The 23,893-nt window shown below is 34.7% G+C and overlaps 1 protein-coding gene across 6 annotated transcripts in view; it reads left to right on the top strand.

Moving 5' to 3' along the window:
* DENND1B (DENN domain containing 1B) overlaps positions 1-23,893 on the top strand; it is a 171,236-nt gene that overhangs the window by 115,009 nt on the left and 32,334 nt on the right. For 4 of the 6 annotated variants that reach the window (XM_052800687.1, XM_052800685.1, XM_052800682.1 and 1 more), the window contains 3 exons: positions 68-169; positions 8,152-8,277; positions 17,840-17,941. In XM_052800687.1, coding sequence (XP_052656647.1) covers positions 68-169; positions 8,152-8,277; positions 17,840-17,941 — 330 coding nt within the window. The remainder of the gene's footprint in view (positions 1-67; positions 170-8,151; positions 8,278-17,839; positions 17,942-23,893) is intronic. The other 2 variants (XM_052800688.1, XM_052800686.1) reach the window with 2 other exon arrangements.

Here is a 23,893-nt window from a genome sequence, read left to right as displayed (position 1 = left end):
AAATATACTTTGGGAGGATGCCATAGTAAAATGCTTTTCCACTATGTTTTTTTTTCCCTCGTAACAGAGAGTAAAAAATAGATCACTGGAAGATGTGGTTTTGCTAAATGTTGACACAAACACTCTAGAAACCCCTTTCAATGACCTGAACAACCTACCTGGTGAAGTGGTGAGTCTTACAGATATTTCATTCTTTCCTTCTTATATAGATGCTTGAATTACTAGTAGTTATTTTTGCCTGGTTTTGCTAGCTGCTATAAAAGGAATAAGGGGTGAAAAGCACCAAGCGTAGACCCCTATATTTGAGATTTTTACCTTTGTGACAGTTGAGGAGATGTTGAATGGAACATCATATTCCTTATTGTAGAAGTAGGATCATAATTATGAAGCTAGCTGCATTCATTAGGCATAGCTGCTTTAAACGCAAGAGTCTCTTCATCTCATCTTAATCATTATATTACAAAGTAGGCATTTCTGTCTGCCTAGTGGCATGTCTTGCAAAAGAATGAGAGAGTTTTTGAAGGCAAAAAGAAGAAGGGGGCCAATTATCGGCTTCTGCTTCCCTGCCACCTGCCAGTGCTTTCCTTTTAATTAATGATCTGATGGCACTGGTCAATATAATAAGAAATGCTTGTACAGTTGGGGTCAGAAAATTCAGGCTTTGATCTTCTTCAACTTTCTGAAACATTTATTTGTTTTCTCTAAATTATTTCAGTTTTATTTTAATCTCTTCTATCCTGCTGAGGGCTGCATGAATGAAAACCTATACTGTTTGTCATTTGCTTTGGCAGAGCAAAGACTGCTTACTTAGAATTCTATTTGTAAATTAAACTGCAAACCCAGTTTGTCATAAAAGACATCTGATCCTTTTGAAATGACGAAAACTGTCTTTTGTCTGTAAAGGATGATAAATTAAGTGCCAGTTCTTTCTGGACTTTGATCTTGCAGAGGGTGTCCCCCTCCTTTTTTTTTTCCTTATTGCCTATAGGGGAACATACTCTGTATATCATCTTAAATAGTCACAAAATTCACTTACCTTGTTTTTCCCAATAGAGCTCTATTGGGGAATAGAGAAAAAAAGAATATAATTGTGAAACCACTGTTTTGATTATTTAGTTATAGATGCTCAAGCTATCACAAATGGTTGTCAAGACAAAGAATTTTATATCAAAATGTGAAATCAAAGAGTTACATTTTCTGAAATTGTAAATCATAAAAACAAACTGACTTAAAGTAAGGCGCTGTAGTGGCTTTTGTTTTTGTTGGTAATTTGTATATATTTCGTACAATAGAAATCAAACTCATGATGATTATATTAATGTCAGTTCCCTTTGATTTTAATGATGTTAAAATCTAGACTTTTTACAGATCATCTGGTCAGTCTTTCTTTTGACTCAGTATCAACTACAGTTCAGAAATGTAAAAGACTGTATAAAAAGTATTCTGATGTTTTGTGGTTTTACTTTGGTGTATGAAGAAGTATACACACACACACGTATATACAATAATTTTGACTGTACTCTATCATTCAAGAGTATAACAAGTTAAGTAAAAAATGAGTCATTTTCTGGTGTGTCAGTAATTTTAACTGACCTTGTATTCAGTGAGTAAGATTGAGGTTATAGTGTCATGGAGGTACATACCTCTTGTCAAATAATAGCTAGATGTAGAATTGAGAATTAGGCATAATTTTCCATAAGATACTGGAGTTGTAGCTGGAGGTCCTTTGAACAGTAAAAATGGGTATTTGTGCAATGAGAAGGATTTCTCATGTATTTTACAGATGCATATCAAAATGATTTCTAAATTAGTAGGCTAGCATGAAGAAAATAAGGATACAGATCTTCATACTTTTAGAAGTAAATTCTCCCCCAGGATATATGCATGTTACTATTATTAATGTTAATGAAGGTTATCCTCATGTACAGACTATACAGCAGACTTAAAATATTTCATTCTGTATCTAATATAGAACAAAACAGAACAACTGTGTTTTATGCAAAATATACTTGCAGAATTTGAGGATTTTATAATGAAGCTTTTAATTTTAATATTCCCATCTCTTCCTCTACTTCAGTCTGTAAAGCACTTTAATTAAAACAATTTAATGGAAAACATACACAATTATAGTTGGAAAACCTGGAAACAAAAGGCACAGACAGTGTCTGTGTTTGGCTCATAAAATGATGAAATGCTTGTCCTTCTTCTGCATTCATGAGGGGCAGTGCAACTGCTAACATCTTGGTTAAAAAGTATAGGACATAGTAGTGTAGAGTCAAAATGGTAAGTTAGACTTAAAACATTAAAACAAATGTCAAAGATACTTACATATGTGAAGCATTTTAACCTATATAAATAAACCTCATAAGCATACATGTAAAGGTGGTAAAAATTCTGATGAAAAAATGAAATGAGTACCTCTGAAGGGTGTTAAAATAGAATGAAGAACTGAAAATATAAAAGAAGCTCTAGTCTTACTATCCCTTTCAAAAATGATTCCGGGTTGGTTAACAGCCTAACAAAAGAAATGCAGTACTTTCAGAGAGTTTTCTAAAATTGTTTCTTGTGTCTGAAGGAAATTGAGTAATTATTTTCTTGATCAATAAGCCTGATGATGTCCTCACAGCATAGGTATTTAATAATTTACCCATTTATAAGTAATAAGTCTATTAAAATGCTCTGATTGTGAATTTTTTCATGATAAATTTAAGATTGAAAAAACATTATTATATGGCAATGTCTAATAAACTGTATAATAAATTAACTGAGGTTTAAAGGCATTTTTAAATCATTCACTTAAGCATTTAAATTACAGTTACAGGCTAGATGACTTTCTATGCATGTGAACTCTATTATTCTGTCAGACTGACCAGTGGTCTTGACTGTGCAAAGGTCAGTGGTCACAGTTGTCCTGAATTACCAGTCCTTTTTTCATGTGGACCCTCTGCTGCGTTGCATGCTGTAATCTTCTTAATGGCTTCATTCCAATATTCACACATAATATTTTAGATTTATTGACTGTTAGAAATACTACCATGCCAGTAGCAGTTCCGCTACTCCTAAGGTATTTAAAATTGGAAAAATAAATCAGTGCAAGACTTTCAGGAATCCTTTGTTTTCTTAGAGGGGGGGGAAACCCTCTTTTTCCTCTCTTCTGACAAGAACACTTGTTTTTAAATTTCATCATTTCACTGTGAATTTGTCTATTATTTTTTAATTAAAAAGAAAAGAAAATAAGTAGTTACTTCTGTGGGAGTCAGTTTCCTAATACAATAATACTTATACCACCACTTTAATAATGTAACACATTAGAAAAAGAACATTTGTGATGTATATAAATTAGTGGAGTCCATAGACACAAATTAATAAACTTTGGGCCCGATCCTGCAATACCTGCTTGCAGTTAACTCTGACAAAAGGACTACTCCTTTGCTCAGATTTGAACACTTTCAAAAAAGGCTTGGCGAATTGAGGGCATCACTTTTAGCAACCAAGTCTTACTGACTTCTACATAGACTAAGCAGAACTTTTATAAATATGATCTTCAGAAAACAGTAGGCTTTATAGGCTTTTAGCGTCTTCTGAGGTAGTTAAATATTGTTAACCGTAAAATCTACAGAGCTGTTGAAAGATGCGTAGCCTTTGTAGCGTGTGGTGCCTACACACTATGATGCAATACAGAATCTAAATGGGTTTTTAAGAGTTTTAGTTTTGAGATTCCTGAAGTCACAGGATTTTAACACTGTAAATTGGGTTTTTGAGCATTACTGTTCTAAAAGTAGCATTTGAGAAGTGGGCTGTAATTCACATAGAAAATTAAAGTTATTTTATAAAACAATTACTGGGAGTGCAAATTATTTCTGAAAATACAATGATTAATAGTACTGTTAAGAAGTTATGGTCAACGTGTAACAATGCAACTAAAAGGATTTTATGTAAAATTTAAATCTCATAATTTACTATGTTTTCCCATCAGAAAATAGCCAAAAATATTACTAATATATTTTAGAAACTCAGAGCAGTCAGCAGTGTTTGCAGTGTTATGAGGCAACTATTTATTTTGAATAAATTCTTAGAGTTGAGATTCTGTAGAACCTCGATATAGTTTTAGAAGCTAGAATGTGAGATTGAAAAGTACAACTAGTTTTGAAAACATTTGCATTTAAGTAGTTGTTTTCATCTAAAGGAGTATTTGTGATTAAATGCTGGAGGGCTATCTGAGATGCCAAAATCCTGTGTGTGTAGATAATATCAAATAAGTAGAAGCCCTTTCATTAACAATATTGATTTAAATCATATCAGATTCCATTTTGTTGTGTTTGTTTTGTTTCCCTTCTCTGCCATTTTCTCTCACTTTCTAGCTGTTGAGAGTGGGCTGACTTTTATAGTGACATGATCTGATAGGGAACACCAAAAAATAGATTAAAGCATAACAACTGTCACTGATACCAGAGAAATACCTGGCTGTCTTTTTTTTCAGAGATCTGGTAGTCATTGGGAACCCCAGTGCATGGTTCTGCATTTCTCAGGCAACAAATGTTTGGAGTACTTCTATATGTGCTTAAATTTATATGTGTGCTTAAGTTTTTGCAGGAACAAAGGCTTTGATTAATAGTTACATGATTTTATTCATTTACTTTTTAACTTTATGTGCAGTTCTATTCTTCTACTCACATGGATATCGAAAAGATATTAATCATGCTTTGTTTCTGATCAGATAGTTATATTTTAGGAATCTTAGAAAGGACATGGGGTGACTATTTTTAAAAATGACACTTTTTGTTTTAATGACCAACACAATATGTCTCTACATTTTAGATACACTTAATTACATATGAAAGCAAAATCACATATCAATCTCATGACTTTCTGAATCTCTGAAAAAACTATTCTACTGATATAAATCTTCCTGAAGCTCTGATTGCTCTTCATTGGTAGTGTTTAGCAGTCCAATGAAGTCACCTTCCTATGAGAAGCCATTGCTATGAGAAGATAAAAACAGTTTGCTTCTGGTGTAAATTAATAATACCATTTCTGAAACGGATCACTGGTGTCTTCCAGAAATAAATTTTAATAGCATTCTAAGCCCTGTGGTTTGTTTGTTTGCAGTTCTTTATTTTTAAACTTTGTAAAAGGCTATTTCTGTTTAAGGCATGCAAAGAAGGGGAGAAATCTTAATCCTAGATAGGCAGAGGGATTAAAGCATGTATGAGGAAAAAATTTTGATAAAGATGCTGCTTGGTATTTTTTTGGCTTGGTGTGTATTTTCTTTGAAATTTTAAGACCTATTAATATTGTCACCCAAAGGGGTCTCACACTTCCTTTCAGGTTTTAGGTTCATGGATTTAAGCACTCACAATCCTACTGTGCACCAATTCCTTCTAAGTAGTTCAAAGCATCGAGTCTCTTATCTATGCCTACTGTATTGACTGTAATAACTACTTTATCACTCTATCTTTGATTAAACTGTGGAACTGGGAGAATTTGCCGGCAACCTACCCAAATGCTCAACTTGGGTTTGCCATCCATCACTTGGTGGTGGGATAACCCTGAGAAAGCACTGTCCCTCTGCATGCATGTGGTGGGATAACCCTGAGAAAGCACTGTCCCTCTGCATGCATGTTTGCTGACCTCAGGTTGAGGGAAACCTAGGCAGGTCTCAAGGGTGCTTCAAGTGTGCTTCAGGCAGGATTCCAGTTGTGAAGATTGGGAAATGAGGACTGTGGCCCACGTTATCTCTGCAGGCTTTTTCTTAAGAGCACTGTGCTACCAGTACTTCTGCAGAATAATCTAAGAGAGTTCTTCCTGCCTTTTAGCATTGCCTCCTGAGAGAAACAGAAGTTGGAGGAACTTTCTTTGAACTGCAGCGTAGCCTTTCTTAGGCTCGAACTCCCTCCAGAATGGCAGCACAAAAATGTGCATCTGACTTAACACAGTTTTGTGCTGGAGAACCCGCCTCCAAGCTGCCAGCCCATTGGGATGGTCTTAATATTGTTGAACTAATAATGTACCAACACTGCAGCGAAGCAGGAGATTTGTTACTTTCTATAGTTTTTTAACACGTTTTTGCCTAAAGCATCCTGTTTATTGATTTATGTTAGGGTACATAAGGCCTGCGAGAACTGAGGAAATCAGAAAATACCTTTTTCCTTCACATCCCCCACTTTGTCGTATAATTCCTCTGCTCTACATCACCTTTACCCTCTTTCTTCTCTTACCCTATCTTATCGTCTGCCATAATTTCCCCAAACTCACAAGGTATAATTTAGAACAACATACATCTAAAAGAACGTAGAGATTTTTCTCCCTTTTCCTTCCCTTGTATTTAGAAGTTGCTTTGTCCGTCATGACACAGACAACATTTTAAGGTTGACAATTCTTTTTTGACCTCATGTTACTGCTTTTGTTTTCGTGAAACTGAGCTAATGTTGATGGGCAGATTTCCCTTGTACAAAGGATATATACGTTTGTTTCCCCCAGAATTAAATAAACCTTATTTTTAATAACTCTAAAATAATCATACAGTACAGAACAAAAAAAAACCCCAATCCAAGACACGCATTTATTTTTTCAATCTTGAACTGCTTAACTGTTTTTTGTACTCAGACTTGTACTTTTTTTTTTCTTTTTGGGTATAAGGAAAAAACGTAAATGAGCCTTGGTGTATGCTTTCCATGGGCTAAACGAATCAGGCTCTAAACTTTTATCTAGATCTATGGAGCTTGGATATAAATTGAAAAGATCACAGCTATGGGGAAAAGACCTATACTGTAAAGGCCTTTCTGCATAGATTATGAACATCATAACTCAGTAATTTTTTTTTCAAAACTATAGTTATAATTGGACCCAATGGGGGTCTCTCTCTTTGATCAGATCACAGTAACTGTGACTTTACACTGGAAAATGTCACTACTGTGAAGGTTTATCACCTGTAGAGCTGGTCTTTTCTCTGATGTCATGTTCAGTTCTCATTAGCATTATTCAAAGTTTAGTTGTTAATTAGGTTGACACTTCAATTACAATCATCATCTACAAGAGCAGTCAGGATTGCTTGCATAAAGAAACAGAAAGATACTCATTCTTGCATATATTTCTAAAAGAATGAAAGCTGTTTTGGTGATAGTTTGTGTTTATAATGTTCTGTTTAATAGTATTTAGTGACTTAAATATTGCTTTATTGGATATATTGCAATACAAAGGGATGTAGAAACATGTATTCAACGTAATTGGAGTTGACTTACTTCTCCAGATGTCCCTCATGATGAAAATTAGGAGAGTATAGACTATAACTGGGTGTAATTCCACATCTCTTTAAAGAATACTGTAATAATTCCAGAATTATATGATTTTTTTCTCCAACGTATCTCCAAGTAAGGGTCATCTAAATTAAAATTTCTGGTTTTTTTTTCTTCTAATTGTATATAATCGGTGACTGCCATTTGCCAAGTAAAAAAAGACAGACCTCCTTAAAAAAAAAGTCAAGCACTAAAATAAAAATGGTCCATAAAAATGGACAACTACAGTTGTCTCCTCAGTGTTGTTCTTATTTTTTTCCCTTTCATGTGTTTTATCTCTGCGGACAATTCTAAAGGTAATGTAGCACTGAATTTACACAAACTTTTTTCAACTATTTGACAGTGGTAGCAGCTACTCCCATGGTGCATGAGAAATGATGTAAGATAGTAATTTGACTTAAAAAAAAAAAAAAAAAAACCCAAACCAATCTAAAACTGAATAGTAAGTGACCATTAAGAGTCCTTAAAAATAAGCCTTCATAGCATAAATAAAAAATATCCAACTGTCTTCATTCAAAACAAGTAGGTACATGTCATGATTGAGGAAAAAAAAAATCTGCAGAAAAGGGGCTCACATGCATCTTACTGTAAAATAATTAAGCTTATTTATGTCAAGAGGCCTTGGGAAAAAAAGAGAGCATAAACCAATTTGCATTAGCACTCTACCATCATCCCCTGCTTTCATTTCAATTAACAGACCAGCAGGTGCTCTTTGCAGTTAAAAAGATAAGCTATCAAGGAGGAGGATGAATTTTTGGCTGACCTGTAGACACCATGGTTTGCCTGCTGATTGGGTTCATACCTCGCTGTACCAATTTCTGAGGTGTTAATTTAACTGTTCCACTCTGCCATGCAGGTCTCGGCCTTGAAAAATAAACTGAAAAAGCAGTCTACAGCTACGGGTGATGGAGTAGCCAAGGCCTTTCTTCGGGCACAGGCAGCACTGTTTGGATCCTACAGAGATGCACTAAGATACAAACCAGTAAGGCTTCTTCTTTACAACCTTTTTCCTTAATTTATAAGAGCATGGTCTCATTCGTTGTAAGGAAAATATGATTTTTTTTACCCCAGTCTGAAACATTTCAAAGAGAATGTTTTAAATCTTACTCTATGCTAAGGATACATTGGCAATTTAGAAGACACTATCACCTCCTGACAGTGAGTTGTACTGAAAAATACTCATCCAAAGTTGGCTATTTTCTTATTTGTATCACTCTTATAATTTATTTAGTATAAAATCAGATTGTATTAATGAAACTACTTACACACAACTCACCTGGTTTAATGTGGTGAAAAACTGAAGAGGCTTTCAGACTCCATCATTTTTCACTGTGCTGGTCTAGAGACTTTGCTGTGTTTGAGGCCAGAAGCTTGTTATTTCCTAGCAGATGTCAGATGTGAGTCAAACATGTATCTCTTCTGTTATGCACTTATCTTGATTCCACTGATAAGTTGGAGAAATAAAAACCCTTTTCATCCCATCAGAACTTCAGAATTTGTATTTCTCATGTTTTGCTGGTGCTCAGTAGATTATGTGTTATGGGCTTTCATCCTTTCTGGTTTATGAGGGTGGCACATATTGAGCCTATTAGAGATAAAATCATTTATCAGAAACAACTTGGAGATTCATTTCATCTGTCAGTCCAGATTCTTTTACTATGGTATTTGCAAACTACTGATAGTAGTTCCCTTTGATAAAATGCATTGAGATGACATCGGCTGAATCAGATTCCGAGGATATGATGTTTGGTGGTCTGATGGATTCAGATAAATATTGAGATTTGATAGGAGAAAATCACTTGACACTTGAGGCATCAAGTTTGTAAAACTGGTGGGTGTGTGGGTACGTGGGTGGATGTTTATTTGGGGGTAAGGAGGGCCGTGTGTTCTGTTGCTGGGTAAGGAACTATGTGGTATTCCTTGACAGAAATGGATAGGATAGTTATTAATTCCAGATGAGGCCTTTTCCTGGGGGAAACATTAAAATATGGTGTGGCACGGTCTTCCTTCTACCCAAGTGGTTCTCTTATGGGTAGTCTTTTTTGCCATGAGCGTTTTACACACTAGCTGTCTGTGCCGCTGACGGCCATTGTTATTGAGATGGAAAGTAACCCATGCAGAAATGAAGTAATGTTTAAGTATTTAGTTCAAGTATTTGTGTTTAGCAGTCATTATAGTTTTCTTATGATGCGGAAAGCTAGTTTGTGTACTATATTGAAATGACAGTACCTGTTTCCAAAATCGCTAGAGTTCAACACAGTACTAATTTTATTAAAACAACTAATTTCAACAAAACAGATAGTTGTTGTTTATTCCATAGTGGCATTATCTGACATTGCTTCAGGAGGGGTTATCTAATTTGTCCCTTAGTCTAAAGGTGAGGACACTGGTCCATGTCAGCTCATGGCAGGTTGCAGGAAGAGCCGTTAAGTCAAAAAGTGTCTTAATCTACATTCAGTATATGCAAACAGAATGATGTCAGTCTGGTTGATGTCCTTACCTCTGTTCTGACCACAGATAGGCTCCAGTCAGTCCTTTATTTTTTTGGGTAAGTTTGTTGAACTGAATGTGCAAGTTCTTTAGCATTCTGGTTAGCATCTCTGTTGAAATGAGCTCTCCTTTTAACTGATTTCCATTTTATTTGAGTTTATTTGTTGGCATATCTGAGAGATCTACATTTGCACTGTATTGGAAGTAGTGCTCCATGCATCATTTCAACTGGCAAATATTTGTCAGTGACCTTTGCAGTCTTTCTTTCTGCATTGTTTTCTTTTGCGGGGTTGTTTTGGGGGATTTTTTTTTTTTTTTTTTGGCTCCACTGATTGCATATAAGAGAAGATATTTATGAAACCATTGTGGCTTGATTTTTTTTTTTTTTTTTTTTTTTTTTTTTAGGATATGTTATTTCAGAATATCTTAACAGGCAGACGTCTGCTGGCAAATACCAGCATATCTTGGATTGGCATCAACTTGTCCAAAGACAAAGCGTATTTAGAGGAAAAAAAAAAAAAAAAAAGAAACGTAACTGTTGTTTTGAGCTGTGGTCACATAGTTTTAACTAATCCAGTATTTTACAGAATTTTTGTTGTGATAGTTTCTACTAATCCAGAGCAAATTCAGCTTCTAATAAATTTTTCTAAGAGGAGCTGTCCCATGATTGTTCAGCATATTTTACATGTGCCTTTTGAACTCAGTTTAACGCATTGTGAATTGGGAAGTTCAAAAAACCAAATCACTTTTGACTGTTACCACCATTTGTCAGGAGTGTCAAAAATTGTCAACTGTTATTGCAAAGGAAATAGTACCCTTTGTTTTGGAGTCTGTGGTGCTGGATCTAATAAGGAAAACCACAGCTATGGACTTTATTTACATTCTTTCAGGAGCTCCAGTAGTATTCATGTAGAAAATTTGTAGGGAGTATACTTAAATGAGAAATTTTCTGTAGAGATTGAAATACTTTTGCTATAAATAAGTTTGTCATATTTTCAGAATCAAGAACTGAGAGGTTTTGGGGTACCATTTTTAGGATTTCAAGCATCCTGATGAAAAATAAAATAATGTATTTGGATAGTTATCGGTTGCTTGTAAGTTGAAAAATATGTTTGTGAACTATTTTCCTTGCAACAGTGTGTTCTGTATGATTTTAACTTGAAACATGAAACAACTATCATTAATATTCACTTTGAGTAAAGAACAGCTTTAATAGTGTCTGTACTCATCCAACACTTTTCTTCACTCCATGCGCTGTTCATCACACTGAACACTCATTCTGTGCAACTGTTTGTTTTCAGCATAGGGCAGATTCTCCTCGGTATAGCAATATGTCTTGAACAAACGTCTAGCAATTATTAAAAAAAAAAAAAAAAAAAAGACTGATTAAAAGGAAAATGGGAAGCTTCAGGGGTCTTGAAAGGAGTTCATGGGACTCCAAAAGACCATATGGAAAATTTGACTACTCTAATACAGAGAGGAAATATGACATGTAATAGATAAAGGTGATCATATTTTTTTGTGTAATAAATAATAAAAAACTTAATCCAGTAAAAGTTTCTAAGAAAAGTGGAAATAGTTGGTTTTTCTGATTTAATCACAATACTGAATTAAAGAAATCAGTCAAATTGATGTAACTGCCAGAAGTATTTTTGTAATATGCTACACTTTACATTAGCAAATATTGAATGATAGGAATAGACCTGTAGAGCAAAACAGTACAGTTGGTGCTAAGGACCTGATATCCACACAGTGTGCATTTCTAGCTTTATTGTGGTTCTTATTTTAGTCTGGTGTTCAATACTGAATACCCATGACTAACTGGAACTCATTTTCTGCTTCAGTTTAATCCAGAAGGAATCGGGTTCATGCATGGTAGGTGGAGATGACTGAAAAAATTGCTTCACTGTCATTCAATAAATACTGAAGAATAATCCAGAACAAAATATCATCAGTGGAATGGTGAATTATAGTGTTTTTGTATATGGTCTTGTTCATGTAGAGGACTGAAATCCATTTTGAGACGTTGGGTGAGATGCTCTGACAGGGGAATGTTCGTGTACTTTGGGGGGGGGGGTGTCTCCAGCAGTGGCAGTGAGGTCATTCAAACTGTTTTGCTATGAGGACCCCTGAAATATAGAAAGGCAAGTGGTCAGTGCATGGTTGTACTCACCCATCTAGCAGCTGCAGTGTGAGCCATTGCACGATCTACAGCATCAGTGATCACAAACGGTTTTGATCACAAGAGTCTAACCCTGCTGAGGCATTGCGATGATCAGACTGTTGTGAGGGAAGTGCTTCTTACATCATGTAAATGCATATACAAATCCAAATTGTGTTTACTTTGGGTGGTCACAACTTAGCCTTGAACCTTCTGTTGCTCCTATTTTCTTTAGCAAGTCCAGCATTTGGGAATTTATCATGGAATAATACTGCATGCTCCATGTTCCAGACTTGCGTGCATAGGTGGAACTTAGATACTAAGATTACAATTGTGCAGTTTGTGTCATTTTTTCGATCAATGTATGGGCAATGTTGTGTTTTTTCTAGCTATTTTACTTTACACATTCTTCATGGGTAATTTTTAGGCATCCTTCCTTATATCAAACAAGACCCACGCCAGTCAAACATTTTAAAAACACTGTGATGGCTAGTGAAAAAGGGCCTTACACATGTACTTGTGCAGACCTTGCAGATGAAAGCAAAGACTAGTAAATTTTTTCCATTAATAATATACAGTATGGTCATTTAATAAAACACTATATGATGTAAAGAATTCTTAAACAGGCAATATTCCCAATCTATGTCTAGAGAGGGAGAGGTAGATAAGAGAATGAGGAATGAGTGAAAAAATAATGAGTATAAAAGTATTCACCATGATAGAGATTAATTTTAACATAATCAGGAAAATAAGCAAATCAGAAAAGTTGTTTGCTCCTAAGCAGCAAACATCAGGAGGAAATACAGGTGTGATATTTTTAGTTTTTATTTTTAAGAAAAGGTAATAAAACATAGCAAGACAAATACATTTCAAATGTATTCCAAATAAACAAATCCTCTTACTTTATGACAGATCTGTTAAAAGATTGTGGAATATAAGCAACAGTAACTTATTTTCTACCTCTGAAAAATGGGCTTTTCTTCAAGAATTAGCTAACAAAAGATGAAGTTGTTGAAAAAAATCACCTCTTTTGGGGAAAAAGTCCTCAAAGCTCTTGATGTTCAACCAAAAGAAATAAGCCCAGGATAGCTTTGTTTTAAGTTATGATAGTTGTAACATCACTCATCAGGAATTAAGAAATGAAGAGCAAAGGCTAATGGCTTGCTCTGGAATGCTCAGCAGTAGGAGTTCATGGTCTCATCAGCACGCCAGGGGTGCTGAGATAACTTCCAGCTTGAAGATAGCACAACCTGTCAGACCTCACTTTAATTGAATGCTAACTGGAGTGCTTTGGGCCAGTACTGACACTATTTTAAGTAGTGACATCAGCTCTCCAACAAATGCAGGTATTATATTCAATATGCAATAAATCAAACTAAAGTAATTAAATGTTATATTAGGAAAAAAAAGATATTTTAAGTTTCAAAATGCACCTGAATTTCTTGAGAATGCATAAGTAATGATTGCTTATAATTGAGTTTCAAAATGAAACCTTTTGAGGACAGGTATCTCTTGAAATGGGCAGTGACTTGTTTACCTTTCCCCCAAGAGCTGGGCATAAAAAGTACAGTAGAGTACAGAAACAGAGAAAGAGTAATGAAATGCCAGAACATAGTTTGTGTTTAAAGCCAGAACCACCCTGTGTAATATCTGTTATGACTATTTATTGTGACTTCCATAAGAATTTTATTTTACATGATGAAAACCATATTGTTTAATTTGTCTTAAGGACTGTAGTAGTCCTTTATTGAATATAGATACTGTATTAATAGGGTTGTTGTAGGGTTTAATTGTGACTATAAGAAATACCAGCACATCTGAATCTTTTTTTGGGGGGGGTAGATGGCAAGAAATTTGCAAATTTTGCAGAAATTTGTTTGTAATTTTAAATGGCACCTTCCTGAGTAGAATCATAGGTCATACTCAGTTATCCCCTGGCCTTCATCTCTGAATGTCATGACAGCAGATGCAATTTCAGCTTTGTACTTCCTTGATTTTAAACAGAGGAATTTTAATATCAAACAAAAATACAGTTTAAATTTTTTTTTTAAATAAATTATGCAAAACTGAAGAAGCTATGGCCATACCTACCTACCTTATACTCTTCATGTAATAAGCGAGTGCTACCATATGAAATGGTATTAATTATAGCAATAGTACAAATAGTTGGGACAAGTCATCTCACACTAAAGCGATATGAGTGTTTTCTGAAATAATTAAAATGTTTGTACTTCTTGTTCAAGTTAAGTATCAACAGATTTAGAAAGCACAAGCATACCTTCTAATCTAGATTATCTTTCCTTTTAAAATGATCACACTGTTTTAGCTCACTGTTTTCACGTTCTGTTGGGGTCTGTATAAATAGCTTGCTTAAAATGTGAATGTAGCGTAGAGTAAGAAATTCCTGCTGTGTGTGGCAAGCTATGAAAGGGGAAGAAAATTCTATAGCAACTGTTGTTAAAAGGACAGGTATCTTGTTTGGACATAGATTGTTTGGTCTGAGTATTAGCTGTCTACTTTTCAGTATAGTGTCCCCACTGGGTTTTGATTGAACTTGTTTTGAAAGTACATTGTAGATCAATACAACAGGGGCCATTTGATGGTCTAGGAGTTAAATTATCAGTGGAGCATTCCTCCAAAACTCAGTTTCTAAAGGTACATGGTTGTATTTGCAGAAACGAGAATGTTATAAGCTTTATGTACAAAAACTTATAGAGCTATTTTTCTTTATATTGATTCAATAATTTATTTTTTAAATAGCACTTAAGAGGGCTTCATGTTTATAGTAATAATATTGAAGATTTTAAAAAGTTTTATTTGGAAAACAATTTTGTTCAGAGTCGTGAACAAATAAAAGAGCTAGGAGTTAATTATATTATTTAATGCAATTTCAGTAAAGTTAGAGCAGATATTCTGAGAGAATTTCAGTGTGGAGTTTCTACAGGTTTCAACTGATTTTCTCATTTTCATGTGCTGAACAGGTAGGAGCTTTAAACCTACTCAAATTTTTAAAGCAACCTTGCTATCAGTAGGTTCAAATAACATAGATGACTTTTGGATGTGAACTCTTTATAGACCTAAATAAATTTGCAGCTAAGGAATAGCTTTGGTTATTCTGTCTCTGAACTGCACTGATAAGGGAACAGATGCACCGATGCATGAGTGCTTACTAAGTATCTGAAGCATCCAGTGATTAAAGGAAAGTATTTGGGAAAATTCACAGGCATGCACTAAAAATGTGTGTTGAACTACCCTTTCCTGGCGTTCTGCTACATGGCACAGGCAGGAGAAGTGCCATCAAGTAAAACTATCTGACTGCTCTCTCTTCCCAGGCTGATGTGAAAGGGAGAGCAAGCATGCCTGTTTTCTCTTCTGCTGGGAGATGACCTCTCCTTTTTCTCTTTCATCTTTCCCAAGACAATTGGGAAAGTGGCAGTGGAGGCATAGCTTAGTTTTCATTTTTCCAAATAGTGTGTTTTGAAAATACTGTTTTCTGTCTTGGGTCCTAAATTTAATGTTTCATAATGTGTCATGAGCCATCATCTAGTCAGTTCTGCACTCCCGCAAAGCCTCTGTATTTCCAGAAATCATTTCTTTGTGTAACAACAACAACAACAACTATATATATAAATAAGGGGTTGTTATAATTTGCTGCCTTGAAATTTTCTGGAAGAACGACAGAACTGAGAAGAGAGTCTGCCCGCAGGAACACTACGTCTTGTACCACCATGTCTCACTGGAGACTATTCCATTTGTTTTGATGCACTTTGAATTTGCTAAGTAGCTTGGGGTCATCCTCTTAAGACAAGAGTCTTCAGGAGCTCAAGAATAGCTAATGCAAAGTGGGTCAGGAAGGCAGTGCTATTTAAAGTACCACAAACATTTCAAGCTGTTTGGCAGATCCAGCATGTCCTGCATGCATACAGTGTTCAGCAGTTATCCTGGGATAAGTAGTAGGTGGAGTAACTTGGGTGCTTCCCCTGGAACTTGATTGGCACAGTGCTACATATTGTACTGAGATGGGTTTGTATATCACAGCATTCCAGCTAACCTGTGAAAGGGGAAGGAATACGTTAGGTAAATGTATAGCTTCTAGCTGTCCAGTGAGATTTCTTTTCTAAAACCAGAGGTTCCATAAAGAAGTAAGGATGTAAAACTTAAAACCAAGTTAAACACGAACTTAAGTACTTTGCTGAGTAGGATTGGACCTCTTAAAAGAGAGGCTTAAAAAGAGGGGAGCTTTTGGTATCATAAGAATAGGATTTTAAAATGACATCATGGTGTTTTTACTGCAACATTTACTTGGATCATACTGGAACCATTTAAAAACGAAGTGCAAGGTGTAAAGAGCAGTTGAAAATTATTTAGAGCTACTCCACCAAACTCACCTAGGTCACGTGGAAAACGCTTTGTGGTATTCTGGAAACACATAGCTGCACAGTTAGCCAGAATGATAGGAAAATGTGTGAAATAGCATGTGTGATTAAAGTTAAACGGGGTTAGGAGCAGAAAGCTGTGGTGGTCATGGGCATGAATAAATTTGTCTTTAAAGTGGCTAACAGTTGGAGCTATTGTCTCTGTATAGCAGCTGTCTTTTGATCTTTTTTCTTTTGAATGGCTGAGGTGTCTTTTAGTCTGTTGTGGCACTGCACTGTATATGTAGCTTTTGGGTAGTAAAATATTCTACGGTACATTTAGGTGTGGCATTTTGTTGGATTCCAAATTTTCTGTCTTTGAGACCTTTGGTAATTGTTTCTAACCTGGTAATTATTTTGATTTTGTAAACTTGGGTGAGAGGCCTTTTGGCTTTATGATGAAAGCAGTTCATGTGCCTTGATCACTACACAAACTTTGTAATGTACCTATTATTTATCCAGTTATGCTGAACAGCTTCAAGTATTTATCACAAAGTATTGACAAGAATAACAGAATTGGAGAGAATCCTCATCAGAAATGTCCAGTGGTCTGTGCACACTGAAGATAGCAAATTTTAAATGAAATTAGGCAATAACATAGGAGTCAATTTGATAGTTTATAAATAATCTTACTAGCATCTTTTATTTTTTGAGTGCTGTTTTCAGTAATAATTTTTTCAACAAACATTTCATTTTCAATGAATTTTTGTTTATCTTCTTTCATCATGAGAGTGTTTTGGTGCAGGGTTTTTGGTAGCTATAGGCTATGGGCTTTTCCCATGTTGGGGAAATATGTTTTGTTGTATTAAATGTTAATCTCATCTGTTCAAACTTTCTCCGTAACAATGTTCCGAAAAGTTTGTAGCTTTTGTTTTGTGTAAAAAGAAAATAGATGTATATTTCAATAATTTCCTGTTATATCAGCAGTATATTTATCAATCTTCTCACGTTTTGGTAGAATAAATATAAAAATAATTTGGTACAGATAGATACTTTTGGACTGAACTAGAGTTTTGGTTTACTAGTATTGCTGGTTTAGCATGCCAGGGAATCAGAATAATCCTGAGCAATAATGCATGTTAAATTTATTTGAAGCAGTGGACCTGCTTTTCCTCAAAATTTGAACCACTTCCTCAAAATTTTTAATGAAGAGTGCTATGAAGGTAACATGAACCAAATGTAAACCACTTTACTTTTTCCTTGCAATGTGTATTTTGTAGACTGACTTAATAAAACCCAAAGGTTCAATTGCAACATGTATTGAGAATTATTTAAATATTGTATGAAGATTTTGGGCTTTTGTTGTTGTTGTCTACATCTGTTTAATTGGATGCATGTTTATCAAAATTGCTTGAAAGGGAATATTTGTGTGTATTGACTCTTAATAAATAAATAATTTTGTAATGGAGAATTTTAAATAATACACCATATTTGTATACTATAGTTACCATCTGATTTTTTCTGTTTAAATTTTTTAGGGAGAGCCTATAACATTCTGTGAGAATAGTTTTGTGAAGCATCGTTCCAGTACTACTAAGCAGTTCCTGGAAACTGCAGTTAATCTTCAACTGTTTAAACAGGTATGAGAGGGTAGATGACCCATGTTTAATGATTTTTCTCTTAAAACTTACCCATATTTAAATACATTTTCCTTTCCATCAGCTTATGAAACTCTGGTATAAAATATAAGTACAAGTACTTTGTGTACAGTCAGTCATCCCAGTTTTGTTGTATTTTTAAATCTTCAGATATAGTTTTTTAACTATAGGGGAGCTGGTGGGGGGGTACGGGGATGGAACTCAACAAAAAAATAACCCCAGGGTGCAGAGCCAGTGCAGCATCTCTTCAGAGCCAGTCAGCAGCTCATCTAAACAAGAAAAATCATGGATCTCCCAGCTTGATAGTTGAACTCCATTTTCAGCTCTCTTGGCTCATGACCAAAGAACCTAAACAGCATAGTGCTTGCTTAAATTGGACTTCAGTGGCGTTTTATTAAAAACTGGATTCATACATAATTGCAGTTTTCATTACTAGGCTTTTTGAAGTATGCACACAGAGAATGTTACAAACCCGAGCCATAGGGGTGGCCTGAAGAATGTTCTAGCTAATCTGTTAATGCAGATTTTGAACTAATAGAGGCCAAATTGTTGAATGTCTGGCACAGCTCAGTAATAGTTTTATTAGTCTTTGAAATTTTTTTTTCTTTGATTTTATTCTGTAACTCTTTTCTCCCTTTTCATCATGTGACCACATTGCATCAAAAGGGTGCTAAGAAACTTATTACTAGATTTTTAGGAAAATGTGAATGAAATCAGAAGTATTTCGTACATACGTAAAAGTATGTATTTGCCTGCAAATATCTGGAATGATTGAGGCATGGGAGTTCATGTTTAAATAGTCTGGTGGACTTCTTTGAAGATATATTACCATGATAGATAAGGGAAATTCATTATATGTAGAATCTTCTAATTTTCAAAAAACATTTGGTGTTAATCAGAGGCTAGTGTCTAAAGAAAAGATTTATGCAAGGATGATAGTTTGTACAAGTCCTGTGGAAATAAGTTTCTCCTATTGTATAAAAGTTAAGGAAATAGTGATCATAGAATTGGCCTCCTTTGATTTTACTGTGTTTTATTTTATACAATAACAAAATGTAAATAAAAATATACAATAATAAAGAAGAAATCTGAAACCTTTTGAAGCATCCAGCACTTATGATTCAAATGGAGAGAAGTAACAGAGTAAACTGTTTACATTTTGCGTATCTCAGTGTGATAAGCTAGCATGAAACTTTCTTAATGGAAAGCTGCCTACAAGCAATGTTTCTAAATTGTTGTCGCACTACTACAACTAAAGCAAGATCTTCAGCTGTAAGAAACAGGTTTAACTCCACTGAAATGAATGGACTTGTCAGTGTGGCTCTATACTTACCCATTACATTTTAATATGTGTTCAATTAAACAGAATCAGTTTACAGTTTGTTTATAGCTTGTTTTAATTTATTTCAACTAAAGGAAATAATATATTTTAGAGGATTAGGAAATAGTAACAATTTTGATGATGTATGTGGTTTAATAGTAGTAGTAGTAGTTTTTTTTTTCATTCCTCTAGTTTCTGTTGCGAAAGTTACTCCTACTTCTTCAGCTAATCCTCAGCCCAGCTGCATCTTCTCCAGTTTTTCCCACTGGCAAATGAGCTGTTTTCAAAGTTGTTTGTGTTCAAAAAGACTAAACTGTATTTTATGCTGTTCTGGAAAATCCTTTAAGCAGAAAATAGTTCTTAGAAGCAGCCTTAAACCTAGACCAAGCCGAAAATAGGTACTTTAAATGCACACTTTTTGCCATAACTGACAAGTAAGCTTTATTTGTGCCGTTTTATAACATCCTTCCTCTGTCCTTTTTTCTTTGTAGGTTTTTAATCTTCTCCCCCTCTCACCTACGTTAAAACATGTTAATTCCTCTAATTTAACCACTCTCTTAATTGTGGAAGTTGTAGTATCTTTTCACCAAAGTACCAGGAAATCACTGTCAGAATAAATTGTGGAATTAATTCTATGTGTTACTCCCATTCAGATTATTTTCATCTTCAACATCATCTGTTTTTACTTTGAACTGCATTTTGATGTGCTTTCTATTAATGATATCACCAAATGTATTAGCACGTGCCAATCTTTTATACCAAAATCATTAACTAACCTGTAAATAGGATCAGTCCTGACACTTACTCTGAAACACCATGATTGGTGACACTTCTAGCCTGACACTTTTCCTGCCATTACAAGCGGTTAGGTCCTTTGTGGGCGAGTCCTCATCCAACCTAAATTTCAGGTGTACTGTTCAGGTACTCTGCTTTTATTTCATCTAAACTAGTATTTTGAAGCACATGCAAGAGCCTTTTCTGTCATATAGATAAATTGCTTTTCCTTTATCTAGAAAATTAATTGTCAAAGAATCTGTGAGAACCAGTGTTTTGATAACTCATATGTTATATCTTTCCATTTTCTCCTTTACCATTTTTCCCCCGCAAATCTATTTGTCAGCTTCATCAAATTGTTAAGGGCAAACTAACAGACCAGCACTTATCACAACCTTTGTTTTTTAAGAAATCGTACTGTTATTTTCACTTCAATTGTGTTTCCTTTACCTTCATAGACTTGTAAAAATTTTTTTACTTCCAGATATATGTGCTGGTTTCCTTAGAATCGTATAACAGAGGTGAATCTAGGGGGTTTTTGACTCGAGTTTTATCCTCAGCTATTATAATGTCCATTTCTGTATCCCATTTTCATTAACACTTGTATTTTTGTTCCCTTATTCAGCATCATAGTCTTTACTGAAAATTGAGGCAGGGTATTTTTGGCAGGGACTATACCTAGATTATCTTTTAGCCTCAAACCATTCTCTTGGATTTACAAATTATGGAGATGTCTTTTACATCAGGTTGATGACTTCATATTTTTGGAAGTTGAAAGGACTGTTTATATTGCTCTGAAACAGAATATACCAAACTGTTCATGCAAAACATACATTTTCCAGGAACTCATAGAAGTAATTTATGATAAATACCCTGATATGGATCACAACTATAGGGACGTGTGAAGTTCAATTTGCTGCAATTTGCTGGCTTTAGTTTTCTAAAGCTGTCCTCTGCCCTGAATAGATTTAATTTTAAAAAACCTGGTTATTGTTATTCTTAAACTATTAGGATATTTAATCATATAAAAAATATTTTTCTGAAAAAGAAAATAACTATTATTTATATAGTAAATATTCCTATTTCCTGATTAAATATTCTGTATATGACAGTTTTTCTTCAGATTCAATGTTTGTTCTCTGAGACTGTATACTTATGTTACTTTTCTCACTGTTTTTTTTCCACATCTTTGATATTTGTACTATTATGTATGCTATCTATTTGTTAGCTTTTTTGAGCCTTAGAAAGGCTCCCCTTTAATTAGTGTAACATGGAAGGTAGCTAATCTTTATTTGAAGCTGCAAACATAAACAACTAATAGTTGCATCTTACATGTCAAATAGTTCCGATGAATGTCCAGGGAAAATATTAATTCATTCTTAGAACTAGCATGAAACATAATGCTAGACTATCTTGTTAAATAATGCAATTGTATAAGCAATGTAATCTGCAACATTTATTGGGATTTGTTCCTCAAATGGTGGAAAGTGCTAACTAGAAAAATAAATAATGAATGCAGGATTAGGACTTGAAGAATCATAAGTCTTCAAAAATTATTAGAAATGTCAACTTTCATTTACAAGCTTTATGTGTTGAGCTCTGTTCTTGCAAGCTATTGAGCTGTTACCGCGTGGAAATCACATTTATGTTGTTTTCTTTGCTTCTGTCAACTTTCTGTTTGTAGTAATGGGTGAATTGACTTGGCATTTTTACTTCTGCCTAAATAAATGATCGGGTTTAGCACACAAACATCATGTCTCCTCCCCCACCCTTTATCACCTGTGCAACAAGATCTTCTGAAGTGGATATGGTCTATATTTTGGTTTTAGAATTCAAAATTATTTAAGGATTATGGTAGTTCTGTCTTTAGTCATCTTAAAATCCAAGAGTAGCACTGGAATTACTAGTTTTTCACTGAAAGCAGTAGTCAACCAAAGACTCTCTGGATCCCAAAGTAAATGCATTTCTTGAAATAGCAGGCCCAGATTTTTCAAGGGAATATGGGTTTGAAAAAAGGGAGGAGAAAACCATAAAGTGTATGTGCAATTCCACATGCTATTCTTTTCATGTAGCAATTTAAGTGCAAACATTAACAGTAAATTACTCAAAAATAACAACTACTACTATCACTACTAACACAATTGCCTTGAAATAATTTCTCTAATATCTTTTTGCTAACTGTTCTGTTTGTCAGTATTTACATTAAATACTCAGTTGGAGTGATCCTCTAAAAACTAAAATTCAGTCAGTGTCTCAGCCTTCTGTTAATAGAATTTTACCAAATGATGAGTATGTCTGTAAATCTTATTTTAATTTATAGTATGGAATGAATTCATAACTTTCCCAAAAGAGATAATGTCTTACAGTTCAAAGGCTGGGGATGGGGATGGGGGGGGTGGGGGGTGTTTGATTTTTTTTCCACAGCAGTAGCTAAAGATGCTCTTATCTCTTTTTCTTACTGTGAAATAATCCAGTGATCCCATAGTGGTCTGACCATGAACCAACCTATTTGGAAAAGAGCCAACTTGGAGTAAAATGAAAAAATAAGAAGGAATTTAGACAAGAAAGAGAAAGAAATGGTTATCTTTGTGCTTGCCTTATTCTTGCTGCCAGAATTTTTGTACTCTGACAGAGTAATTTGTTTCATGTCACTAGTCTGTTCATTGACAAGCGTCAGATTGTCACTGACACTGTTTGGATAATCTGTGGTAAAATAAGATATAGCCAAATAATTAATTTTGGTTAGTTCCTATGTACTGTTTAGTACCAGTGAATAACTCGTAATTCTTGCTGGAAGATGAACCATGTATAATTGGAAAAATGCTTTCTCACTTTATGTCTCAGACTTGAGTTAGCCTTTTCAAAACAAAAAGGGAGGGGTTGCTTCTTGAAAGAATTTTAAACCTTTAAGAATGTGCTCCTTGTACTTCTTTGAAGCCCGGTAATTCTTGAAAAGAATGTATTCATTCCTTCTGAGAGGTTTAATCATTAATTATCTTATTTTGACTTTTTCTGACATATTTGGATCATTTTAGTCTTTGCATATACACTTATAGGTAGATGCAAATCCACATGCTTATGCAGCTGTAACCTCTGCATAAGGACAGCTGTTGCAATATGCATCTGTAGATGCATCTAAATAGGTGTTAATGGTTAAAAAAAAAACCCAAAAGGGCAAACAGATGTGTTAGAACTTAAAAATACAGTGGTGTCAACCCTGAACTGTGCTCAGTCAGGTGGAGAGGGTCTTAGAGGTCTGCCTTGGCGTTATGCCTCACTTTGTTTTGGCACTTTGTGTCACATTCCCATACAGTTAAATGTAAGGTCCTTCGAGTCAGCTTGCACACTGCCAGTCAAATCTGCTACCACTGTTTCTGAAGAGAAGCCACAGCCTTCCTCTGCTGTTTACTGGATGGTTCTGCTACAATTTTGACTCACATACTGTCCTTATAGGGTCATTTTTCATGTAGAACACATACGCTTTTAATGGACCTCGAGCAGATGTCGTAGCCTATTGTTTCTTTGAACTGGGTGTGGTGAAATATTTCCAGTTGTTCTAAAGGTACTTCTTGTGTGCAGCAAGTTCTACTTTGGGCCCATTGATGCATGCCCAGAAGGGGATCGGGAGGTTTGTTGATGTTGTTTTGTTGATGATACAATGTAAACTTATGATTTCATAACAGAACATCACGGAATGTCTTAGTGACCTTTATATGATTATGATTACAAATCCAAATTACCATTTGTAAGGAAATAAATTAATATGTTTTCATGCCATTAGAAAAGCAAGAAAAGCTTGAACACCATTTAAAATATTTCTGAACAAAAATTTGTGAATT

This window comes from Harpia harpyja, chromosome 11 (genome assembly GCF_026419915.1).
Source record: "Harpia harpyja isolate bHarHar1 chromosome 11, bHarHar1 primary haplotype, whole genome shotgun sequence".
Classification (NCBI taxonomy): Eukaryota; Metazoa; Chordata; class Aves; order Accipitriformes; family Accipitridae; genus Harpia; species Harpia harpyja.
This window is presented reverse-complemented; position numbering and strand designations above follow the sequence as displayed.